This window comes from Pseudophryne corroboree, chromosome 1, assembly GCF_028390025.1.
Source record: "Pseudophryne corroboree isolate aPseCor3 chromosome 1, aPseCor3.hap2, whole genome shotgun sequence".
NCBI lineage: Eukaryota > Metazoa > Chordata > Amphibia > Anura > Myobatrachidae > Pseudophryne > Pseudophryne corroboree.
The window spans coordinates 51,543,082-51,563,095 of record NC_086444.1 but is presented as its reverse complement, the minus strand read 5'-3'; the positions used below and the strand labels follow the sequence as shown (position 1 = coordinate 51,563,095).

Genomic DNA, 20,014 nt, shown 5'->3' with positions numbered 1-20,014 from the left:
GTCAAAGAATTGCTGTCAAGGTGGGTGGAGGGGCTCTGTGTTACTGGCAGATTGGAATTCACATTAAAGAGCCCCCCTAAAATATCCAGTGTGAAGCGACGTGTGCTAACATTCTGTAATGCCATGTGCACAAATTTGGAAATAAAGTGTATTCTCAGGAAACTCACTATTGGCGACTGTGTGACTCAGCTGAGGGGAAATGTTAGGAGAGCAAAGTTTATTCTTTGTTCAGCAACTAGCACTATAGTCCATAGGCCCTCATTCCGAGTTGATCGGTCGCAAGGCGAATTTAGCAGAGTTACACACGCTAAGCCGCCGCCTACTGGGAGTGAATCTTAGCTTCTTAAAATTGCGACCGATGTATTCGCAATAATGCGATTACTAACTACTTAGCAGTTTCAGAGTAGCTCCAGACTTACTCTGCCTGTGCGATCATTTCAGTGCTTGTCGTTCCTGGTTGACGTCACAAACACACCCAGCGTTCGCCCAGGCACTCCCACCGTTTCTCCGGCCACTCCTGCGTTTTTTCCGGAAACGGTAGCGTTTTCAGCCACACGCCCCTGAAACGCCGTGTTTCCGCCCAGTAACACCCATTTCCTGTCAATCACATTACGATCGCCGGAGCGAAGAAAAAGCCGTGAGTAAAAATACTTTCTTCATAGTAAAGTTACTTGGCGCAGTCGCAGTGCGAACATTGCGCATGCGTACTAAGCGGATTTTCACTGCGATGCGATGAAAAATACCGAGCGAACAACTCGGAATGAGGGCCATAGATCGTGTACAATGGGGAGGGAAACGTAATACTGAAAATTATGGAAGTCAGGACTCCACTGTGCTTTTTGGGTCCCATATTTTCTGAAACTGAAAACCAGGACTGTACTCAGACATGCTTGGTACATCAAAGCTACGTATGAGTCAGGATAATGACAGATTCAGAATAATTGCAATTTAATATTCCAAAAGTAAAAAGTGGAACTTCTCCAACGACAGTTAGGAGCCTTATGTGAAATCATGGTGGAATATGGATGGGTGCATGGACTGTGCATTTCTTCTTACCGAACTCTGGCCCTTGGTATGGGTTCCCACACAGATAATTGTACATATCTGCCATGATCGATGTATGGGGGGTATTCAATTAGAAAATGTACAGTAATTGCTGTTTTTGCCATTTTTGCGTCATGAAAATGGACTTTTGGCAGGTACGCAAGCACCCACAATTCGGCCTATTCAAATGCAATTGAGCAAAAACAGGATTGTCGTGAAAATTGGTGTCGAAAGTGAATAATGGTTAATCTGTCTGTACCCCACAAAAAAGTAAAACTTACATCATATAACAGTATAAAAGTTTATTATTTGTTTATAATAAACATACTTCTGGTTCTTAAATTGGGTAAAATTGTTATATGCATTTAAAAAAAATGAGTTATCTTTTTTTCAGCAAAATAAGTGCTAAAAATAAATGTAAAGTAATATTTGGGTTATTTTAGGGGACTTATAAAAAGCACCCCAATATACCTGTCCCGTACCTTGTAACCTAATTTCTATCATTTTGCACTTTTTCACACCCAAAATGACATCATCGGCCATTTAAAAATTGTAAAAAAACTTTGAAGTGCCTAATTAGTCATTCAGAGGGGTGTCCAAGGGGTTCAGAACCAAATCCCAACATTTTAACTTAAAATAGGGATGTTTGAATAGAATTGACAGCGATTTGCTGTAAATTTTCTGTTTTTAATGTTAAAACGCAATTTTGCCGCTAATTGAATACCCTCCTATGTCTGACAAGTGCATAGTTAAGGGAAAGATGATATAGACTTCAGTCTTATTTTTAACCTACAATATGCGACCAGAACCATGTAAAAAAATCTACCCTACAGTATATTCAGCTACAAGTTCAGTGAAACATAGGAAGCCGGCGTGAGTTGTTACTAATTGTTTGTCTGCATCAGTGCAGTAGATACACTTGCAAATGAATAAAGTACATTTATAGGCTTTTGTCAGTTTAACAATTAGTTCTAGACAGCAGGATCAGTATGAAATACCTACAATCAAAATACCGACTGTCAAAATACGAACATTTAAAATGTCAACAGTTCCAAAAGTCGACAAGAGTTTTTCATTGTTTTTTTGTGTATCGACATAGGTCGACATGGACACCGTATAAGTGTACCGCGTGGCTCACTGTGCTCACTATTAAATTTCCCCTCTAGGTCCACTGGGATGGTAAAGTATGAACAAGCCGGTTTCAATGAAAAAATCATGAAAAACTCATGTTGACTTTTTGACCTGTCAACATTTTAATTGTCATTATTATGACCTTGTCGGAATTTTTTTGACCGTTGGTCAATGGTTGTCAGTATTTTGACCGTCAGGATTTTGATTGTAGGTAAATTGACCGCATCCCCTAGACCAGGCATGTCCAAACTGTGGCCCTCCAGCTGTTGTGAAACTACATATCCCAGCATGCCCTGACACAGTTTTGCTGTCAGAGAATGCTAAAGCTGTGTCAGGGCATGCTGGGATGTGTAGTTTCTCAACAGCTGGAGGGCCGCAGTTTGGACATGCCTTCCCTAGACAGTACCTCCAGCTTAGTGGCCTTTATGGCTAGTTACTGAAACCTTTGTGCTAAAGTAGCCTATTGTTCTGTGTTTTCTTTTATACTAATGCGCTGTATATGCGAGTATAGAAATCAATGACCTGTGTAGGGAAGTGACTCCATTCTTCTTCTTCTCCAGCACGCCTGGGATGTTGTAGACTCCAATGATTCTACCTCTCCGCACCAGCAAGAACTGCCAGCTCCCCCTATGCCACCTGGATGGGAGGAGAAAGTGGACAATCTTGGGCGCACATACTATGTCAACCACAATAACCGCTCCACCCAGTGGATTCGGCCAAGCCTAATGTATGTATCATTAAATGTAGTCTAGTCTGTATTAGTATAGTGCACATGTATCTGCTGTGCCATGTTTCCATGCGTAAGCCGCAAACAATCGTTCATTTGTACTTGAGTGCGAGCATAGTAATGGGTTTCAGAACACAGAAATACCATGCAATGCACACTTCTCATTAATGTGACATGCGCAGTACAGATCCCTCAGAGTGACATCTGGTGGATTTGAACTGTATTGCACTAGAAGTTATATATGACAGTTTGGAAAACGCAATCAAAACACAACAAAAACAATGTTTCCTTTGAAGTGGCAGCAGGTGAAACGATAATGAAACGACCCGGTATTAGAACTTAATGTGACGAGTGCTACATGTACATGTGTTTTTTCATGCTTATGTATAAAGCCTTGTACCAATATTAGTGGGGAAAAAAAGACATATCTGAAGTCACTTACTCAGGAGCTGGCTGGCTTGTAAATAAATGATCCCTAAATTAAAATAAAAACAGGTTTATCTGAATGGAACTGAAAAATGGTAGACCAGTTTGCAACGTTTCTAGAAAGTCTTATCAAGATGAAACGCGTCCGCAGTCCTCTTGGCTTTGAATTGGATCACTGCAACATCTGGGTCTGCCACAATCCTGATCTGTCTTTGTAGTGGCCGCAAGGGGATAGGAGTAACGCTCTACCTGTTTCTGGTTCCATTCTGATAAGCCTGTTTTTTACTTTAATTCATGCGAGTGACATTCGTGTCTCTGTGTAATAAAACCTTGTATGCAGTATTGCGCTATGTGATATTCATTATTTGGAAGTTAAAATCTGGAGGTAGGTGCAGACTCATTTCATTACAAACCTGTTGGATCCTGGGAAAGTGAATTCAGATAGGCTTTTTATTTCACTAATTTTTATAGTATGAGGTTTGACGCACAAGCATTATAATATAAACTGAACTGGTGAACTATTATATACGTAGATCACTATTGGGCAATATTTTTGCTCCATTTTTCACAGAGAATTCTTTCCCACAGCAAGGGGCATCCATTGGACAGTAGCCTGTCCCCAAAGCCGGCCCTAACCAATATGATGCCCTAGGCAAGATTTTGACTGGTGCCCCCTTGCACAGATGCTAGTTCCGCCTCTGACCCTGCACCCCTTTCCCAGCACCATCACCCCTCACCCATAGCAGCCCTCATTTTGGTGCTCCTACCCCATATATTTTAAATAGGAACAGTGTGCACATTCGGTGCGCAGACCAAAACGGGGCGTGTTCTTGCTGGGAAGGGACATGGCCACACAATAATACCCCCAGTTGAAATTACACCACCCAGTACTGCAACTTTATTCACATTATATCATGCAATAGTGTCTCTTATTCACGTTACATCACACAGTAGTACCACGTTGCTCCTCACAGTAGTGCCCCTTATTCACATTACATCACACCATATTGCTCTTTATTCACATTAGACCATACCATATTGCTCTTTATTCACATTAGACCATACTATATTGCTCTTTATTCACATTAGCCCACACAGTAATGCCCTTTCTATAAGTTACATCACAAATGTAGTACACCTTATACACATAATGCCGCGCATTAGTCATGCATTTCATATGCAGATAGAGCTGCAGTCACAAACAGAATATCTGCATTCTGCATATCATTTTAATCAGCAGAAGCTGCTTATGCCCCTGGGCATTCCAAATGCCCTAGGCATTTGCCTAGTTTTCCTATGCCTGGGGTCGGCTCTGCCTGTCCCTATTGGTTTATAGGTCTGAATAATTATATATTGAATGAATTTATATTGTCTGCTTTAAGATATTAGTACCTACTGTATATAAATTCAGATAGAGGATAATCACCAGACCTCCTTCATAGTAAAAGGGGATGGCAGTCATTAGGTCGACATACATTGGGTCGACCACATTTGGTCGACATGGTCACTAGGTCGAAATGTACTAGATCGACATGGAAAAAGGTCGACATGAGTTTTTCACAATTTTTTTCATTTTTTGACCTTTTTCATACTTAACGATCCACGCGGACTACAATTGGGAACGGTAACCTAGTGATCATGTCGACCTAATGTACGTCAACCTAACTCATGTCGACCTAATGCATGTCAACCTAACTCATGTCGACCTAATGAACCACACACGTAAAAGGATGTTTTGTTTATTAATTAATAGTGTACTGTGTTAAGTTTTCATTCTATTGAGTCTGGGTCCTGGGTGACAGATTGGCAGTCAATAGGTCGACACCATATGGTCGACAGGAAAGAAAGGTCAACAGGTTTAAAAGGTCAACATGATTTTCTTCAGCTTTATCATCATTTACCATCCTCGTGGGCTATGATTGGAAATAGTAACCTGTGCCAAGGACAGCGGTAGTGGAACAAGGCGCCTTGCCTGAAGCGTGGTGAGCGCAGCCAGCCCACATGGGCACATGTTTCCACGAATTTTGCTTAGATATGGTTAAATATACAAAATGTCGACCATTTTCATGTGAACCTTTATACCCTGTTGACCTTTTGAACTGTCTACCTTTTCCATGTTGACCTAATGCAGGTCGACCATATGGGGTCGACCTATGTATTGTCAATCTTTTGATCCACACCCATCGAAGCCACCTTCAGCCTGATCAGATTCCACTGCACTATGGGGGTTTTGACCAAAGGTCTGGATAGACCAAAACGTCGACGCAGTGTTAGATAAAAAGTCCTTTTATGAAGAAACCCTGGTAAGTGCCCTTTCTTCTCTGCATTCTCTGGTGACCGAAGCCTTGTGGTCACTGATCTAACCCTTGTCGTCTTTTCTTGGCGTTTCCCAGAGATGTTACTTCAGAGTCCGACAGCAACATCAGACACATACAGCAAGAGGCCCACCGGGTTTTCCGATCCAGGAGACACATCAGTGAAGATCTAGAGCCGGAACACATAGACGGAGGAGATATGCCTGAGGTGGGTGACTTTTTAGGTTCTGCGGAATGATTTTACCTCCATCTTCAGCTGTGTAGATGTGTTTGCTGGTACATGAGGGAATTCACATTCCCCGTTGTTTTTACATCTGCTCTAAAGCTGAATGTCACCACCACGCTGGTAGATCAGTCAGTGGTCCTGTCACTTGCAGTGTGTTTTGATCAGTACACCAGTGTATTAGGTACCAAGCTGGCATGTATGAAATCCATTTAAGGAATTTCATTCCTGGCTGGTTCCTTGTTTACAGCCTGCAATATCACTTAGAGGTTATTATAGACCAGGGCTGGATACGCCGGCGCCCAGCTCGCTAATCACTGCTGGATGCAGGACACTTCACGCTGATGCACGGTGGGGAAACCAGTAACAGCAGTGACCATTCACAGATGACCTTTCCTCCACTCTCCGTGTATACTGCGGCCAAATCTGATAAATACGCAGAATATATCCCAGCAGGTTATAAAACTGTATTCACATTCATGTAACAACTTGATATGGACAGCTGATAGTTCTCATGAACTACAGTCAGCATTTTAGGGATCTTGTGGTGGACCTCTGGTGCACAGTAAGAGCCGCTTCAGGCCTCTGTTCTATATATCGGCTAGAAGCCATCTACTTAGAGAATTACAGAATATTCCAATGTTGTTTCATCTATATTTCAAAAAGCTTAGTGTGATGATTCTACAAGCATAACTTGGTACACTCCTCAGTGGCGTTGGGTATAAAATGTTGGCTGTCGGAATATCGACTGCAGCATCCCGATGTTTAAAATCCCGACTGGGGAAAGGTAAGTATACTTACCTTTCCCCAATGGCCCCCTAACCTTAAACAGCTGCCTAACCTTAACCATCCCCAGTGGCGCCTGAATCTAACCCTCCCTCCCCCACAGCCTAACCCTAACCCTCCTCGGGGTCACCTAAACCTAACCCCCCCACCTGCATCCTAACCCTCCCCCCCCCCCCCCTCCCCCCTCCTCCTCCGCAGCCTAAACCTTACCTCTTTCCACACACACTCGCGCGGCTTACCTCTTCGGCGGCCAGCAGAAGATCGTTTGGGATTCCGGCGCCTTTTTTGTGTACCTTGTCGGAATTTCACAACTTTGCCGTACTACCCAACTGTGGAAAAGTTAAAAGTGAAAGGGAGGGCGAGTGTTGCAGAAAATGGGGGCGTCAGCCGCGTTTTCTAGGTGTGCCCAAGCCAGTGACACAGTGGTTGCAATGTTCATAGGAAGCAGCAGCGGATCCCCCCTACGACTTTTGCGCACTATCGCACAATGGATGCGTACAAAGCCACAGTGACTGTGCCTTTAGCGCCAACCTCTAAATCAGCCCTTAGAACACAGACAAACCTGTCTACCTAATTTAATTCCACACAATAAAACCCAGGTTTCCATAAATTTTCTATTCCTAAACTACCTACACAAAGAAGTATTTACAGAAGGACTAAAAATATTTGTTGGTTGCCGAGTATTTGTTACACCAAGTGAAGATGAGCGTCCTTTCCTGTTAGGCTAAACTGCACCACCTAACTGGTTTATTGCACAGTGCCTTATCCGAAACCTGTCTCTCTCTTCCACCAGCCATGGGAGACCATTTCAGAGGAGATGAGTCTGAGCACCGACGGACTGAACACGTCTCTGCCGCCCCCTGCATCTCCAGTCTCCAGGGCCACCGCTTTGGAACTTTCCGAAGAGCTTAACCGAAGGCTACAGATTAATTCGGAGTCCAACGGGGAACAGTTCAGTTCACTTATTGTAAGTACTAAAATTGCTGTTGGCACACATCCGCTACACTTCCATGACATGCCCAGCCTGCAATTACTGATGTGTCAACAAATTACAAGTAATTAGAATTCGGGAAACTGTAATGTAATCTGCCGAGATCTTTGGTAGAGTTTCAGCCACACCTTTCTTCTGCTCAGTCAGTCTGCAAGTGTCACTGCATTCGCTGGCTGGAATTGTTCATCCATTCATGCTAGGTTTTTGTGGGTTTTTTTTTAATGTATTTTATTTAATGAATGATTTGAATCCCATAGTAATTTAAACAGGATTAAATGTTCTTTTAGTAGAACCAACTTCAACTTAATAGACTTGACATTTTCAAATTAGAGCACTTTATAGTGTTACTTTGTCCCTTATCTATGAGGTTATGATTGCTATTGGTCACTCAACATTGAATAATATTTTTATTATAGAGCAGAAATGCATTTTCTCTTACGTCCTAGAGGATGCTGGGGTCCACATTAGTACCATGGGGTATAGACAAGTCCCTTGGGAGCCATTGTCACTTTAAGAGTTTAATAGTGTGGGCTGGCTCCTCCCTCTATGCCCCTCCTACCAGACTCCGTTTAGAAAATGTGCCCGGTGGAGCCGGTCACAGCTAGAGGAGCACCTAGGAGTTCTTTTAGTTTTATTGTTTTTTTTGTTTAAAGAGTTAGCACAGGGAGGCTGCAGGCAACAGCCTCCCTGCTTCGTGGGACTTAGCGGGGGAGTAGTGTCCAACCCTCTGAGGTTAATGGCCCCTATCTCCGCTGACAGGACACTGAGCTCCTGAGGGTGATGATTGCAAGCCCCCGAGGCAACCGCTCACTCCCGCAGCATGCCGCCACCCCCTAACAGAGCCAGAAGACGATGGTGGTGAGTAGGTTGCCGGCGACCCGACAAGTGGGGAACCGCTGAGAATGGTGGCATCAGTGTAGGAGCGCAGCAATGTAGCTGCACTCCGAAGGGCTCAGATGCACTGCTGTGCGGCGCTGTGAGGGGTGCCCTGGACCAGAGCGATACCCTTGAAACTGGTCGTCTGGGCTATCAGGGAAGGTATTCTACTGCTAGCAATGTGTTTTACCTCAGGTCAGTATAATCTTAATGTGCGTGAAGACGCGCCATGACAGGGGTCCAGCTATCCTGTGCGGTACCAGGGGTTGTATATAACTGCCTACTGGGGTGCTGTGTGGATGCTGGCTCCGTTAACTCTGTGTCTCTCTGAAGGTACTTGGGGGGGAAAGTGTGTCTGACATTTTCCTGTGTGTGTGTGTGTGTGTGTGTGTGTGTGTGTGTGTGTGTGTGTGTGTGTACATATTTCTCACATCATGTCCAGGGACTCTGTGTCTTGTGCTGCAGAGTATGTATCTTCCCCAGAGGAATCCATTCCATATACTCAGGAATGTAATATCATGTCTCAGCCTTCTGAATCCGAACCGTTGTGGGTGGCTTCAATTAAGGGAATGATATCCCAGATTTCATCTACGATAGCTCATACTAAGACTGAAACACAGGTTTTGAGAAAATCTGTAGAGGTTTTGTCTGGTTCTTTTCCCACTACCTCCTCAAACTCCCCTGGTATATGCCTAAAGAAGCGTGCTCTTGCCCAAATTAGGCAAGTCAACACGGATACCGACTCTGATCCGGGAGACGGTGATGGGGATATGCGGGGGGTGAGGCATCCCTTGCAAAGGGGGTGCAGCTCATGATTGAGGCCATTAGGGATGTGTTACACATTACTGACAAAGCACCTGAGCAGGTCGAGGTGGCTTAATTTACAGACAATAAGAAAGTCTCCCTTACCTTTCCTGCGTCTAAGGAATTAAACGCATTATTTGAAAAATCCTGGGAAAACTGGAGAAAAAATTCCAGATCCCAAAAAGGGTTCTTGTGGCTTTTCCTTTTCCTGAGGAGGATAGGAAAAAGTGGACCCCCCCTATAGTAGACGCTTCTGTATCTAGACGGTCTAAAAAGGTGGTTTTACCTGTCCCTGGGTCTACCACTTTGAAAGAACCGGCAGACCGCAAGATTGAGACTACGCTCAAATCCATATACACTGCTTCAGGCATGGCGTTAAGGCCCACTATTGCCTGTGCATGGATTTCTAAAGCCATAGTAAAGTGGTCAGTACATTACTTGAGGAATTAGATCTCTGGATAGAAGTGACATTGAAATGTTTTTACGTCACATACAGGATTCTGCGAGTTTCATGGTGGAGTCCATGAAGGACCTGGGTCATCTGAATGCAAGGACGTCTTCCGTGGCTGTCATGGCATGCAGGGGCTCAGGCTGCGCCAATGAAATGCAGACGCGGAATCCAAGAGAAGTGTGGAGTACCTACCCTTCACAGGTCAGGCTCTATTTGGGGAAGCATTGGATGTGTGGATCTCCATGGCAACCGCAGGTAAGTCAACCTTTCTTCCCTCAGCCACTCAGACACCGAAAAAAAAAATTCTACAGCTACAATGCAGTCCTTTCGGACCGCGAAGGTAAAGAAGTCCAAGCCCCCTTCCACTTTCTTCAGAGGTGGTCATGGAAAATCCAGAAAACCTGCACCTGCAGGTTCCCAGGAACAGAAGCCTGGCTCTGTTTCCTCAAAATCCTCAGCATGACGGTGGACTTCCCAGCCTGAAGAGCGGGCAGGTGGGAGCGAGACTCAGACTTTTCAGTCACGTCTGGATATTATCTGGCCTGGATCCCTAGGTACAGAGTCTTGTGTCCCAGAGGTACAGACTGGAATTTCAAGAGCTCCCACCTCACAGATTCTTCAAATCAGGCTTACCAGCTTTGATGACAGAAAGGGCTATCCTACAGGAAGCCATTAAAAAATTAGAAAAGGCAAATGTCATTGTTCCAGTTCCATCTCATCTGGACAGCAAGGGTTACTATTCAAACCTATTGGTGGTACCGAAACCGGATGGTTCGGTCAGACCAATTTCGAACCTGAAGTCGTTAAACCCTTATTTGAGGGAATTCAAGTTCAAAATGGAGTCTCTAAGAGCGGTGATCTCAGGTCTGGAGGAGGGGGAATTCCTGGTATCCCTAGATATCAAGGATGCGTACCTCCAGATTCCGATTTGGCCGCCACACCAGGCTTAACTCTTTTTTTTTTGCACTGTTGGACTGTCACTATCAGTTCCATGCACTGCCATTCGACCTCTCCACGGCACCAATGGTTTTCACCAAGGTGATGGCAGAGTTGATGGTACTCCTCTGCAGACAGGGAGTGAACATAATCCCATATCTGGACGATCTGCTGATAAAGGCATCGTCCAGGGAGAGGTTGTTTCAGTCCATTGCTCTCACGACTCGACTGCTCAGGGAACATGGATGGATCCTGAATCTTCCAAAGTCACATTTGGAGCCGACAAGGAGATTGTCTTTCCTGTGGATGATCCTCGACACGGAAGTGCAGAGGGTGTTTCTACCGGTGGAGAAGGCGTTGGTGATACAAACAATGGTCCGGGATGTCTTGAAGTCTGCCCGGGTATCAGTTCATCAGTGCATTCGCCTTCTGGGGAAGATGATTTCCTCATACGAGGCTCTACAGTACAGAAGATTTCATGCACGGTCCTTCCAACTGGATCTCCTGGACAGGTGGTCCGGATCTCATCTGCACATGCACCAGAGCATTCGTCTGTCGCCGAAAGCCAGGATTTCACTCCTATGGTGGCTACAAATGCCTCACCTTCTCGAGGGCCGCAGGTTCGGGATTCAGAACTGGATCCTTCTAACCACGAATGCAAGTCTCAGAGGTTGGGGCGCTGTCACCCAAGGGTAAACCTTCCAAGGAACGTGGTCAAGTCTGGAATCCATTCTTCCGATAAACATTCTGGAACTAAGAGCCGTGTACAAGGGTCTTCTACAAGTGGCACATCTTCTGTAAGATCAGGCCATTCAGGTGCAGACGGACAATGTAATGACGGTGGCCTACATAAACCGACAGGGTGGAACGAAGAGCAGGGCTGCAATGTTGGAGGTAACAAGAATCCTCCTTTGGGCAGAAAGACACGCAGTGGCGCTGTCAGCAATCTTCATTCTGGGAGTGGACAACTGGGAAGCGGACTTCCTCAGCAGACACGATCTCCATCCGGGAGAGTGGGGCCTCCATCCGGAGGTGTTCACAGAGGTGACAAATCTTTGGGGTGTACCTCAAATAGATATGGTGGCCTCCCGCCTCAACAAGAAGCTTCAGAGGTACTGTTCCAGGTCGTGAGACCCACAGGCAGTGGCGGTGGATGCCCCGGTAACTCCGTGGGTGTTCAAGTCAGTGTATGTGTTCCCTCCACTTCCACTCATCCCAAGAATTCTAAAACTCATAAAGAAAACAAGAGTTCAGGCGATCCTCATTGCTCCGGACTGGCCAAGAAGAGCTTGGTACGTGGATCTTCTGGAGTTACTGCTGGAAGATTCGAGGTCTCTTCCTCTTCGGGAGGACCTTCTGCAACAAGGGCCGTTCGCTTATCAAGACTTACCACGGCTACGTTTGATGGCATGGAGGATGAACGCCGGATCTTAGCTCAGAAAGGCATTCCGGCCCAGGTTATTCCTACCCTGATACAGGCTCGGAAAGGAGTAACGTCAACACATTACCATCGCATTTGGAAAAAGTATGTGTCTTGGTGTGAATCCAGGAAGTTTCCTACGGTGGAGTTTCAACTTGTACGGTTTCTACTCTTCCTGCAAGCAGGTGTGGATGTGGGCCTGCGTTTGGGATCCATAAAGGTCCAAATTTCGGCCTTATCAATTTTCTTCCAGAAACAATTGGCTGTCCTCCCTGAGGTTCAGACTTTCTTGAAAGGAGTTCTGCACATCCAAACACCCTTTGTGCCTCCTACGGCACCCTGGGATCTTGATGTGGTGTTGCAGTTCCTGCAGTTGGATTGGTTCGAGCCTCTACAGGAGGAGGTTGAGGTCAAGTTTCTCACTTGGAAGGCTGTCACACTGTTGGCGTTAGCATCTGCTAGACGTGTGTCGGAATTGGGGGCTTTGTCCTGTAAAAGCCCCTTCTTAATTTTCCATGAGGATAGAGTTGAGCTCAGGACGCGTCCGTTTCTTCCAAAGGTTGTGTCGGCTTTTCATATCAACCAACCTATTGTAGTGCCAGTGGCTACTGACTCCTCAATTCCCTCTAAGTCCTTGGATGTTGTGAGGGCTTTGAAGATCTATGTGAAGAGGACTGCTCGTCACAGAAAGTCTGACACTCTGTCTGTCCTTTACTGTATGATCCCAGCAAGGTTGGGTGGCCTGCTTCTAAGCAGACAACTTCTCGCTGGATTAGGGTCACTATCCAGCATGTGTAAGCTACGGCAGGATTGCCGTGTCCAAAATCTGTTAAGGCCCACTCTACTGGTAAGGTGGGTTCTTCCTAGGCGGCTGCCCGGGGTGTCTCGGCTTTACAACTTTGCGGAGTGGCTACTTGGTCAGGGTCAAACATGTTTGCTAAGTTCTGCAAGTTCGATACTTTGGCCTCTGAGGACCGAAAGTTTGGTCAATCAGTTCTGCAGGAGCCTCCGCGCTCTCCCTCCCGTCATGGGAGCTTTGGTACATCCCCATTGTACTAATGTGGACCCCAGCATCCTCTAGGACGTAAGAGAAAATAGGATGTTAATTACCTACCGGTAAATCCTTTTCTCGTAGTCCGTAGAGGATGCTGGGCGCCCGCCCAGCACTTCGTTTTCCTGCTGTAGTTACTTGGTGTAGTACTGCCTTGTTACTTTGTTAAGTACTGCATTGTTACTTGGTCAAGTACTGTTGTTCAGCTGTTGCTGACGTTTTCAAGCTGGTTAGCTTGGTTTGCCTTGTTATGTGTGAGCTGGTGTGAATCTCGCCACTATCTGTGTATTTCCTTCTCTCGAAGTATGTCCGTCTCCTCGGGCACAGTTTCTAGACTGAGTCTGGTAGGAGGGGCATAGAGGGAGGAGCCAGCCCACACTATTAAACTTTTAAAGTGCCCATGGCTCCTAAGGAACCCGTCTATACCCCATGGTACTAATGTGGACCCCAGCATCCTCTACGGACTACGAGAAAAGGATTTACTCGGTAGGTAATTAAAATCCTATTTTTTTCGTTCTTCTCAGTATATCTTTATTTGTGTTTACGAGTATAACGTAGCGACAATAACAGTCATTCAATGAATACACAGACTGCAGAAATGCATTTCATGGGTTATTCTGTGGAGTGGGAGCCTCAAAAGGTTTTGGGAAATTTCTTTGATGGGATTACTACAGTATTACACCCGATTTTATTCTAAATTATTTTATGTTATAAAATGTTCTTTTTTTGTCATAAATATTTTTTTTATTAAGAAAACAGATGCTTTTATAATTTTTCTCAATTCTTCTAAAAAATATATTTTCCGCTTTATTTTTTTTCTAATATGGGCCCTCATTCTGAGTTGTTCGCTCGCTAGTAGATTTTAGCAGCATTGCACACGCTAGGCCGCCGCCCTCTGGGAGTGTATCTTAGCTTAGCAGAATTGCGAATGAAAGATTAGCAGAATTGCGAATAGAAATTTCTTAGCAGTTTCTGAGTAGCTCAAGACTTACTCCTACATTGCGATCAGCTCAGCCCGTTTCGTTCCAGGTTTGACGTCACAAACACGCCCTGCGTTCGGCCAGCCACTCCCCCGTTTCTCCAGCCACTCCTGCGTTTTATCCTGGCACGCCTGCGTTTTTCCGCACACTCCCAGAAAACGGTCAGTTTCCACCCAGAAACATCCACTTCCTGTCAATCACACTCCGATCACTTCAACGATGAAAATTCTTCGTTCGGACGTGAGTAAATCTACTAAGTTTTGTGCTAAAATACTTAGCGCATGCGCACTGCGTACCATGCGCATTTTTGCCTTAATCGCTCCGTTGTGAAAATCGTCAACGAGCGAACAACTCGGAATGACCCCCATGGAGTGCTGATTTGTGGGAAAAATTATGTTTTGTTAATTGAATGCATTGACTTTTTACTTATTTACTTAAGAAGAGGAGGTGAAAAAATGGCGTCATACTATTATAAAATGTGGGTGTGAGGGCAATCCTAAATGGAAAACCGCATTTCCTTTCTTTGCAGTGGCGTAACTCTTGGAGACAGTGAAAGCACTGGTCTCCCATGCCCAAGCTGTCAGTGGGGGATGCGGTCACCACGCCAAACGCCGGAATACCGACTGATCACATTGCAGCCCAACGGACTGCAGACGCACAGGGACTATTTCCACTCGTCGGTGCCCATGACACCTATAGAGTGGGAATTGAACCTGTGGCGGGTCACCGAGCCTGCTGTGTGGCGAGTGCAGTGTGCCCGCAAGGGGCTCTGTTGCGCTCACCCCCCCCCCCTCCCTGCCAGCATTCTGCTGCTTCGGATCCCGTGGTTGGTATGCTGACCCCAGGTGCCAGCAATGCGTTACCAACCCGTCAGGGGGGCACCAAGAAGGAAAGACAGAGGGGGGCTGCTGAAATAGGATGAATCTCTCTCCTCTCATTTCATAGTGATTGGCTACAGTCACTGCTGACTGCCGTCCTGGCTCACAAGTCCCCATTGTAGCCCCCTTGAGCTGAAGAATCCTTGAATGGGTGATATAAGCAGTAGAGTGGGGCACATCAAAGTGTGTATATACTGAGCTACAGCTCTGCTGTTGTGTCTTATATGATGGAAGAACTGAGACCAGAAGTTGTTTTAAGGAAGTGCATTAATTGCAAAAATAAAACTTTTAGGGTTCTAATGAGTTGACTATTATTTGCAGCCAGCACCCTATAGTAGGTGGATAGTGCAGTCATATTGGATGTACTTTGCACTCTACAAATCACCTAAAAATTGAATTAATAAAAATTGTGTTAACAAATTCCGCTATACATGCTATAAGTGGTGGGATACAGTATACAGTATGTGATACAGGATACATCCTGTCCTATGCGACTTAAGGGCCCCATACACTAGAACGATTTTGCTCAATTCGGTCATTCGGGCAGATATATAGGGTGAAATCGTGCATTTTTGCTGTGTATCCGATCCGCGTCCCCGTGAGCGTCGGGTCGACTCCTCCAGGTCGTTGGTGCTGCACTCGTTCTATGTCGTGATCAAGTGGAATTGTATGGAATCATACGGGAAAAAAAAGTGTTTTTTTTGTGCTCGCGATATATCGCATGCCATGTTTCACACAAGTTTAACTGACATTCTCCAGGACACTCCCAGCCCCTGTAGCCCTCAATCCAGCCCATCAGATGTATCTGATGGTACCTGTGAATGCATGCTATACATCCCATGGGATATGTAGGCGCTTGACATATCGTATGCAGGGCCGGTTCTTAGCTTTGTGGCGCCCCGGGCAAAATATAGGGGCGTGGCTTCAAATGGGGGCGTGGTCACGACGCTGAAATAAAAAATTTAATTAAAAAAAAAGTATACCATCCCCGTTCCTGATCCAGACCGCTGCAGACCCCCTCTGCCGGCTGCGCCGCTCTTCTCCTCTCCTCTCTTCGATCCATGGGAGAGACGTTATTACGTCTCTCCCATAGAACAGCATAGACACTAGAGGTCAATTATGACCCCTAGTGTCTGTGCCACTATGCTGTGCGGTGCGCGATGACGTCATCACGCATCGCACAGCAAAGGTCCTCTACATGAAGGGAAACTAGACCGTAGCGTCTAGTTTCCCTTCATGGAGAGGACCTTTGCTGTGCGGTGCGCGATGACGCCATCGCGCACCGCACAACGAAGGTCTTCTCAATTAAGGGAAACTAGACGCTACGCGTCTGGTTCCCTTCAAAGCGGGGGGGCACAGCAGGGCACTGCGGGGGGGCACAGTGGCGGATCTTGCCCTGGTGCGGTGCCCTCCGGATGGCGCCGGCGCCCTCCGGAAGGCGGCGCCCCGGGCAAAAGTACCGCTTGCCCGTGGCAAGAACCGCCACTGATCGTATGCGATGTATAGCATGCTCAAAAAAGTCAAATTGTACAAAATCGTTTGGAATCGCATGTAAACACTACCGGGATGCTCCCGGGAGAGTTCAGGGGAAATCGCCCCAACTTCAACCTCTAGACGTATCGTTCTAGTGTATGGGACCCTTAAGCCAAGCATGCAAGCCACCAGAGACTTTCTCTCAAAATATGCGTCTTGCTTGCATCACTAATGCGACAGAATTACAATGCACGCATACCCGAATACTAACGCTGGTATTTCATCTATCTTCTCTTTGCAACTCAGTTGCTGGGGAAAACCGCAAAAGATACCTGTATCATTGTGTTTAATATGCACCTTTACAGACTACAATATCAGCCCTGCACCAGGGTAACTAGTAGGTGCATATGGCAGCGCTAAGTGTCCCAGGTGTCACTAATAGGAGAGGTCCCTTACCGTCAGTTGTCTTCTCCAGCGCTGGTATCTCCTCACTGGAGAAGCAGTAAGAGTGAACTCTGTCACTTTGGTCGGCTGTCAATAAAGTTGGTTTGATAACAAAAAAATCTTTCTGATGGGCTGCATGGGACCTGCGAGAGGTGACTCACACACACAGTGCAGATGCGGACTGGGTCGCTGCTGTCACCCTTCTCAGCGGGGCTTTGCAGCGGTAGCAGGCGAGCAAGAGCGTCTGTTTCTACACTGTAAGTGGCATTTTAGTACATGGACCCCTAAGAGGTCTTTGTACTAAGCCTTGGAGAGAACTAAAGCAGACAGAGATAAAGTATCGGCTCACTGTCACTTTTTAAATACAGCCTCTATCATGACAGTTAGGAGCTGTTTGGCTAGTATTGTATCTCTCTCCACTTAATCTCTCTCCAAGCTTTAGTACATAGACCCCCTAAGTTCTTTGTGACAAAAATTTGAATCCTGGGTACCTAGGATTATCGCAGCGCAGTGATCAGGTCGGAATTGCGCATGCGCTGGTGCCGCAGTGCGCCGGCACATGCCGGACGGCCGATCGCCTCTGTCTGATTGACAGGCAGAGGCGGTCGCAGGACGGGAGGGGGGTGGACAGCGGCGTTAAGCCGCCGTTTATGGGGTGCGGTCCGGCCAATGCAGGCGTGGCCAGACCATTGGGGAGGGGGGGGGGGGGGGGGGCGGGCCGCGGCGGCTGCGTGACGTCTCACTCAGCCGCTGCGGCCAGTGGCAGCGACGATCAACTCACGGCCAGCCGCAGGAGCTGCGCTGGCCGGGAGTTACTCCACAAATATAAAAGCATCGCCGCTGTGCGATGCTTTTGTATTTGTGCAGGGGGGCGGACAGACATGCAGGCCGCATGTCAGGGAAGATGATCATAGCTGAGCAAAATTTAGCACAGCTACGATCAACTCGGAATGACCCCCTATAAGCGAATATTTGTGCAGCTACGATGTATATAAGACACAAAAAAGCACAAAAAAAGTACAAAATTTAGGGAATTGCTACTCGTGGTGGAGCGTCTAAGTTTATTATTTATTAACATTTTCTAAGTTGCACCATACATCTGCCGCCAAATGACGAAAAACATGCTAGCTGTGGGCCTAATTCAGATCTGATCATAGATGTGCTAAATTTAGCACATCTACGATCAGTTTCACAGACATGCGGGGAACGCCCAGCACACGGCTAGTCTGCCCCGCATGTCTGGCCCAACCCCCCCCCCCCCCTGCACAGCGGCGATGCTTTTGAACCCGCTGAGTCGCTCCCTGCCAGCGCAGCTCCTGCGTGCTGGCAGGCCGCTACTCGCCACGTCCCGGGTTGCAGCAACTGCGTGTGATGTCACGCAGCCGCCGCGGCCCGCCCCCACATTGGTCCGGACCACGCCCCGCCATTGTATCGATACTCCCCCAGACATATGTAATGTATGCACAACAATCCCAAACTTGTATCTCTATAAACTTCATACAGGGTTTTTGTGCCGGGGAAAGAGGCCGCGGCAACAAAGAAGAAAACCTCTTTTTTGGGGGCACTCGTTTGATAATACAAAAAATATAATTTTTTTATATTGTTTAAAATATATTATTTTAATTTAATCAGTTTAAAAATATATGTATGTGGGATATTAACCCAATCTGCTACACCCCTTAATAGAGTTTGCAGAGACAGAGACAAAGTGGTGCAAATTACTAAAAAAAAAATTTTTAAACAAAGTTAATTGACCACTGGTTACTTGGTAAGTATCTAATAATTCACAAGGTACAAGTATTATTTTTTGAAATGTTTCTTTTACCTTTAAATCCAGGACAGCAGTAGATATCTTGTGTCCATGGCTCAATAATTTGTAGCAAAGAAGATAATTGGTGAAAATATTTGCTCTGTACCTAACAGGTGAATGTGCCTAGTAGGTGAATATGAACATCTGTAGCATGATGGGATTCCAAGTGGAAATAGTTTCTCCCACCCTGTCGGGCATAATAATTTACCCAGGGAAACAGATATATATATAGGGCATTTAGTCCGTTTGAAAAAACACACTTATTTCTAAGAGAAGTAGAATCAGTGTCGGTTTTTCCACTGACTTCTGCTGCCTTCCCATGTGCGGATGATTCCACAGTGAATGGGAGGTGAGAGAGTCGAGCGGCCGGCGCTGATGTGAAGAAAGAAGGCGGCGTTTACTACTGTTGTGGGCTGCGGGTCGGGTAATCCCTGGTAACCTTACGTCATTGCAGGGGAACGAGACCCGCTGCTCCTCAATGAGAGCACACCAGAATACCTGTTCGTAGAAAGTGTGTTGGCTTGTGGAGCGTGCAGCAGCGCTGCGGCTGGTCAGCGTGTGTTTCTCCTGGTGCCCGGGAACGGAGCCGTGTTCTCTTGCACGGAAACTCCTTGTGACGTCACTTTGACGTCTGTTGAACGTACGTTTCACCCTAGGGGCAGGGCTTGTTCACCAGTGTTACCTAATACGGGATCCCTTGTATGTTTTATACTCTAAATAGGCCATGTGATACTGTGTAATTAATTGATGTAATCAATTAAACAGCTGGTATATTGCCTATTAGTATATTTTTAAACTGACTCAATTAGTGATGCAATTATGTTTGAGGACTATGCGTAAATTAACTCAAGTATGTACATGTGAAAGTGCATTGTTATAATTATGTAAATTGTTGATTGTGTTGAAAGAAATAATAAAATTTATAATATAAAAATAAATAAAAAAATAAAAAAAAATAATAAAATAAAAAAATATAAAAAAAATAAAAAAATATAATAAAAAATTAATTAACACAAACTGACATATCTAAGTGTGTTTTACTGTTAATGTGCCTTATGTAAAAAAGAGTTTGGCAAAAAAAAGGGGATTATATACAGACAAAAGGGTGTGAGATTGAGTAGATAGTATTGGAATTAGGCTGACAGAAAGGCTCCATAGCTTATATTTTCATTAAGTCCCTTGGGAAAGAGAGACCCCAAAATTAAATATCCATTTGCTCTCTCTCTTTAGGAGTTCTTTATTCAAATC

General features: G+C 45.7%; 1 protein-coding gene across 15 annotated transcripts in view; it reads left to right on the top strand.

The window, feature by feature from the left end:
• NEDD4L (NEDD4 like E3 ubiquitin protein ligase) overlaps positions 1 to 20,014 on the top strand; it is a 642,187-nt gene that overhangs the window by 511,978 nt on the left and 110,195 nt on the right. For all 15 annotated transcript variants that reach the window (XM_063959562.1, XM_063959571.1, XM_063959604.1 and 12 more), the window contains 3 exons: positions 2,736 to 2,902; positions 5,722 to 5,851; positions 7,446 to 7,619. In XM_063959562.1, the coding sequence (XP_063815632.1) occupies positions 2,736 to 2,902; positions 5,722 to 5,851; positions 7,446 to 7,619 (471 nt within the window). The remainder of the gene's footprint in view (positions 1 to 2,735; positions 2,903 to 5,721; positions 5,852 to 7,445; positions 7,620 to 20,014) is intronic.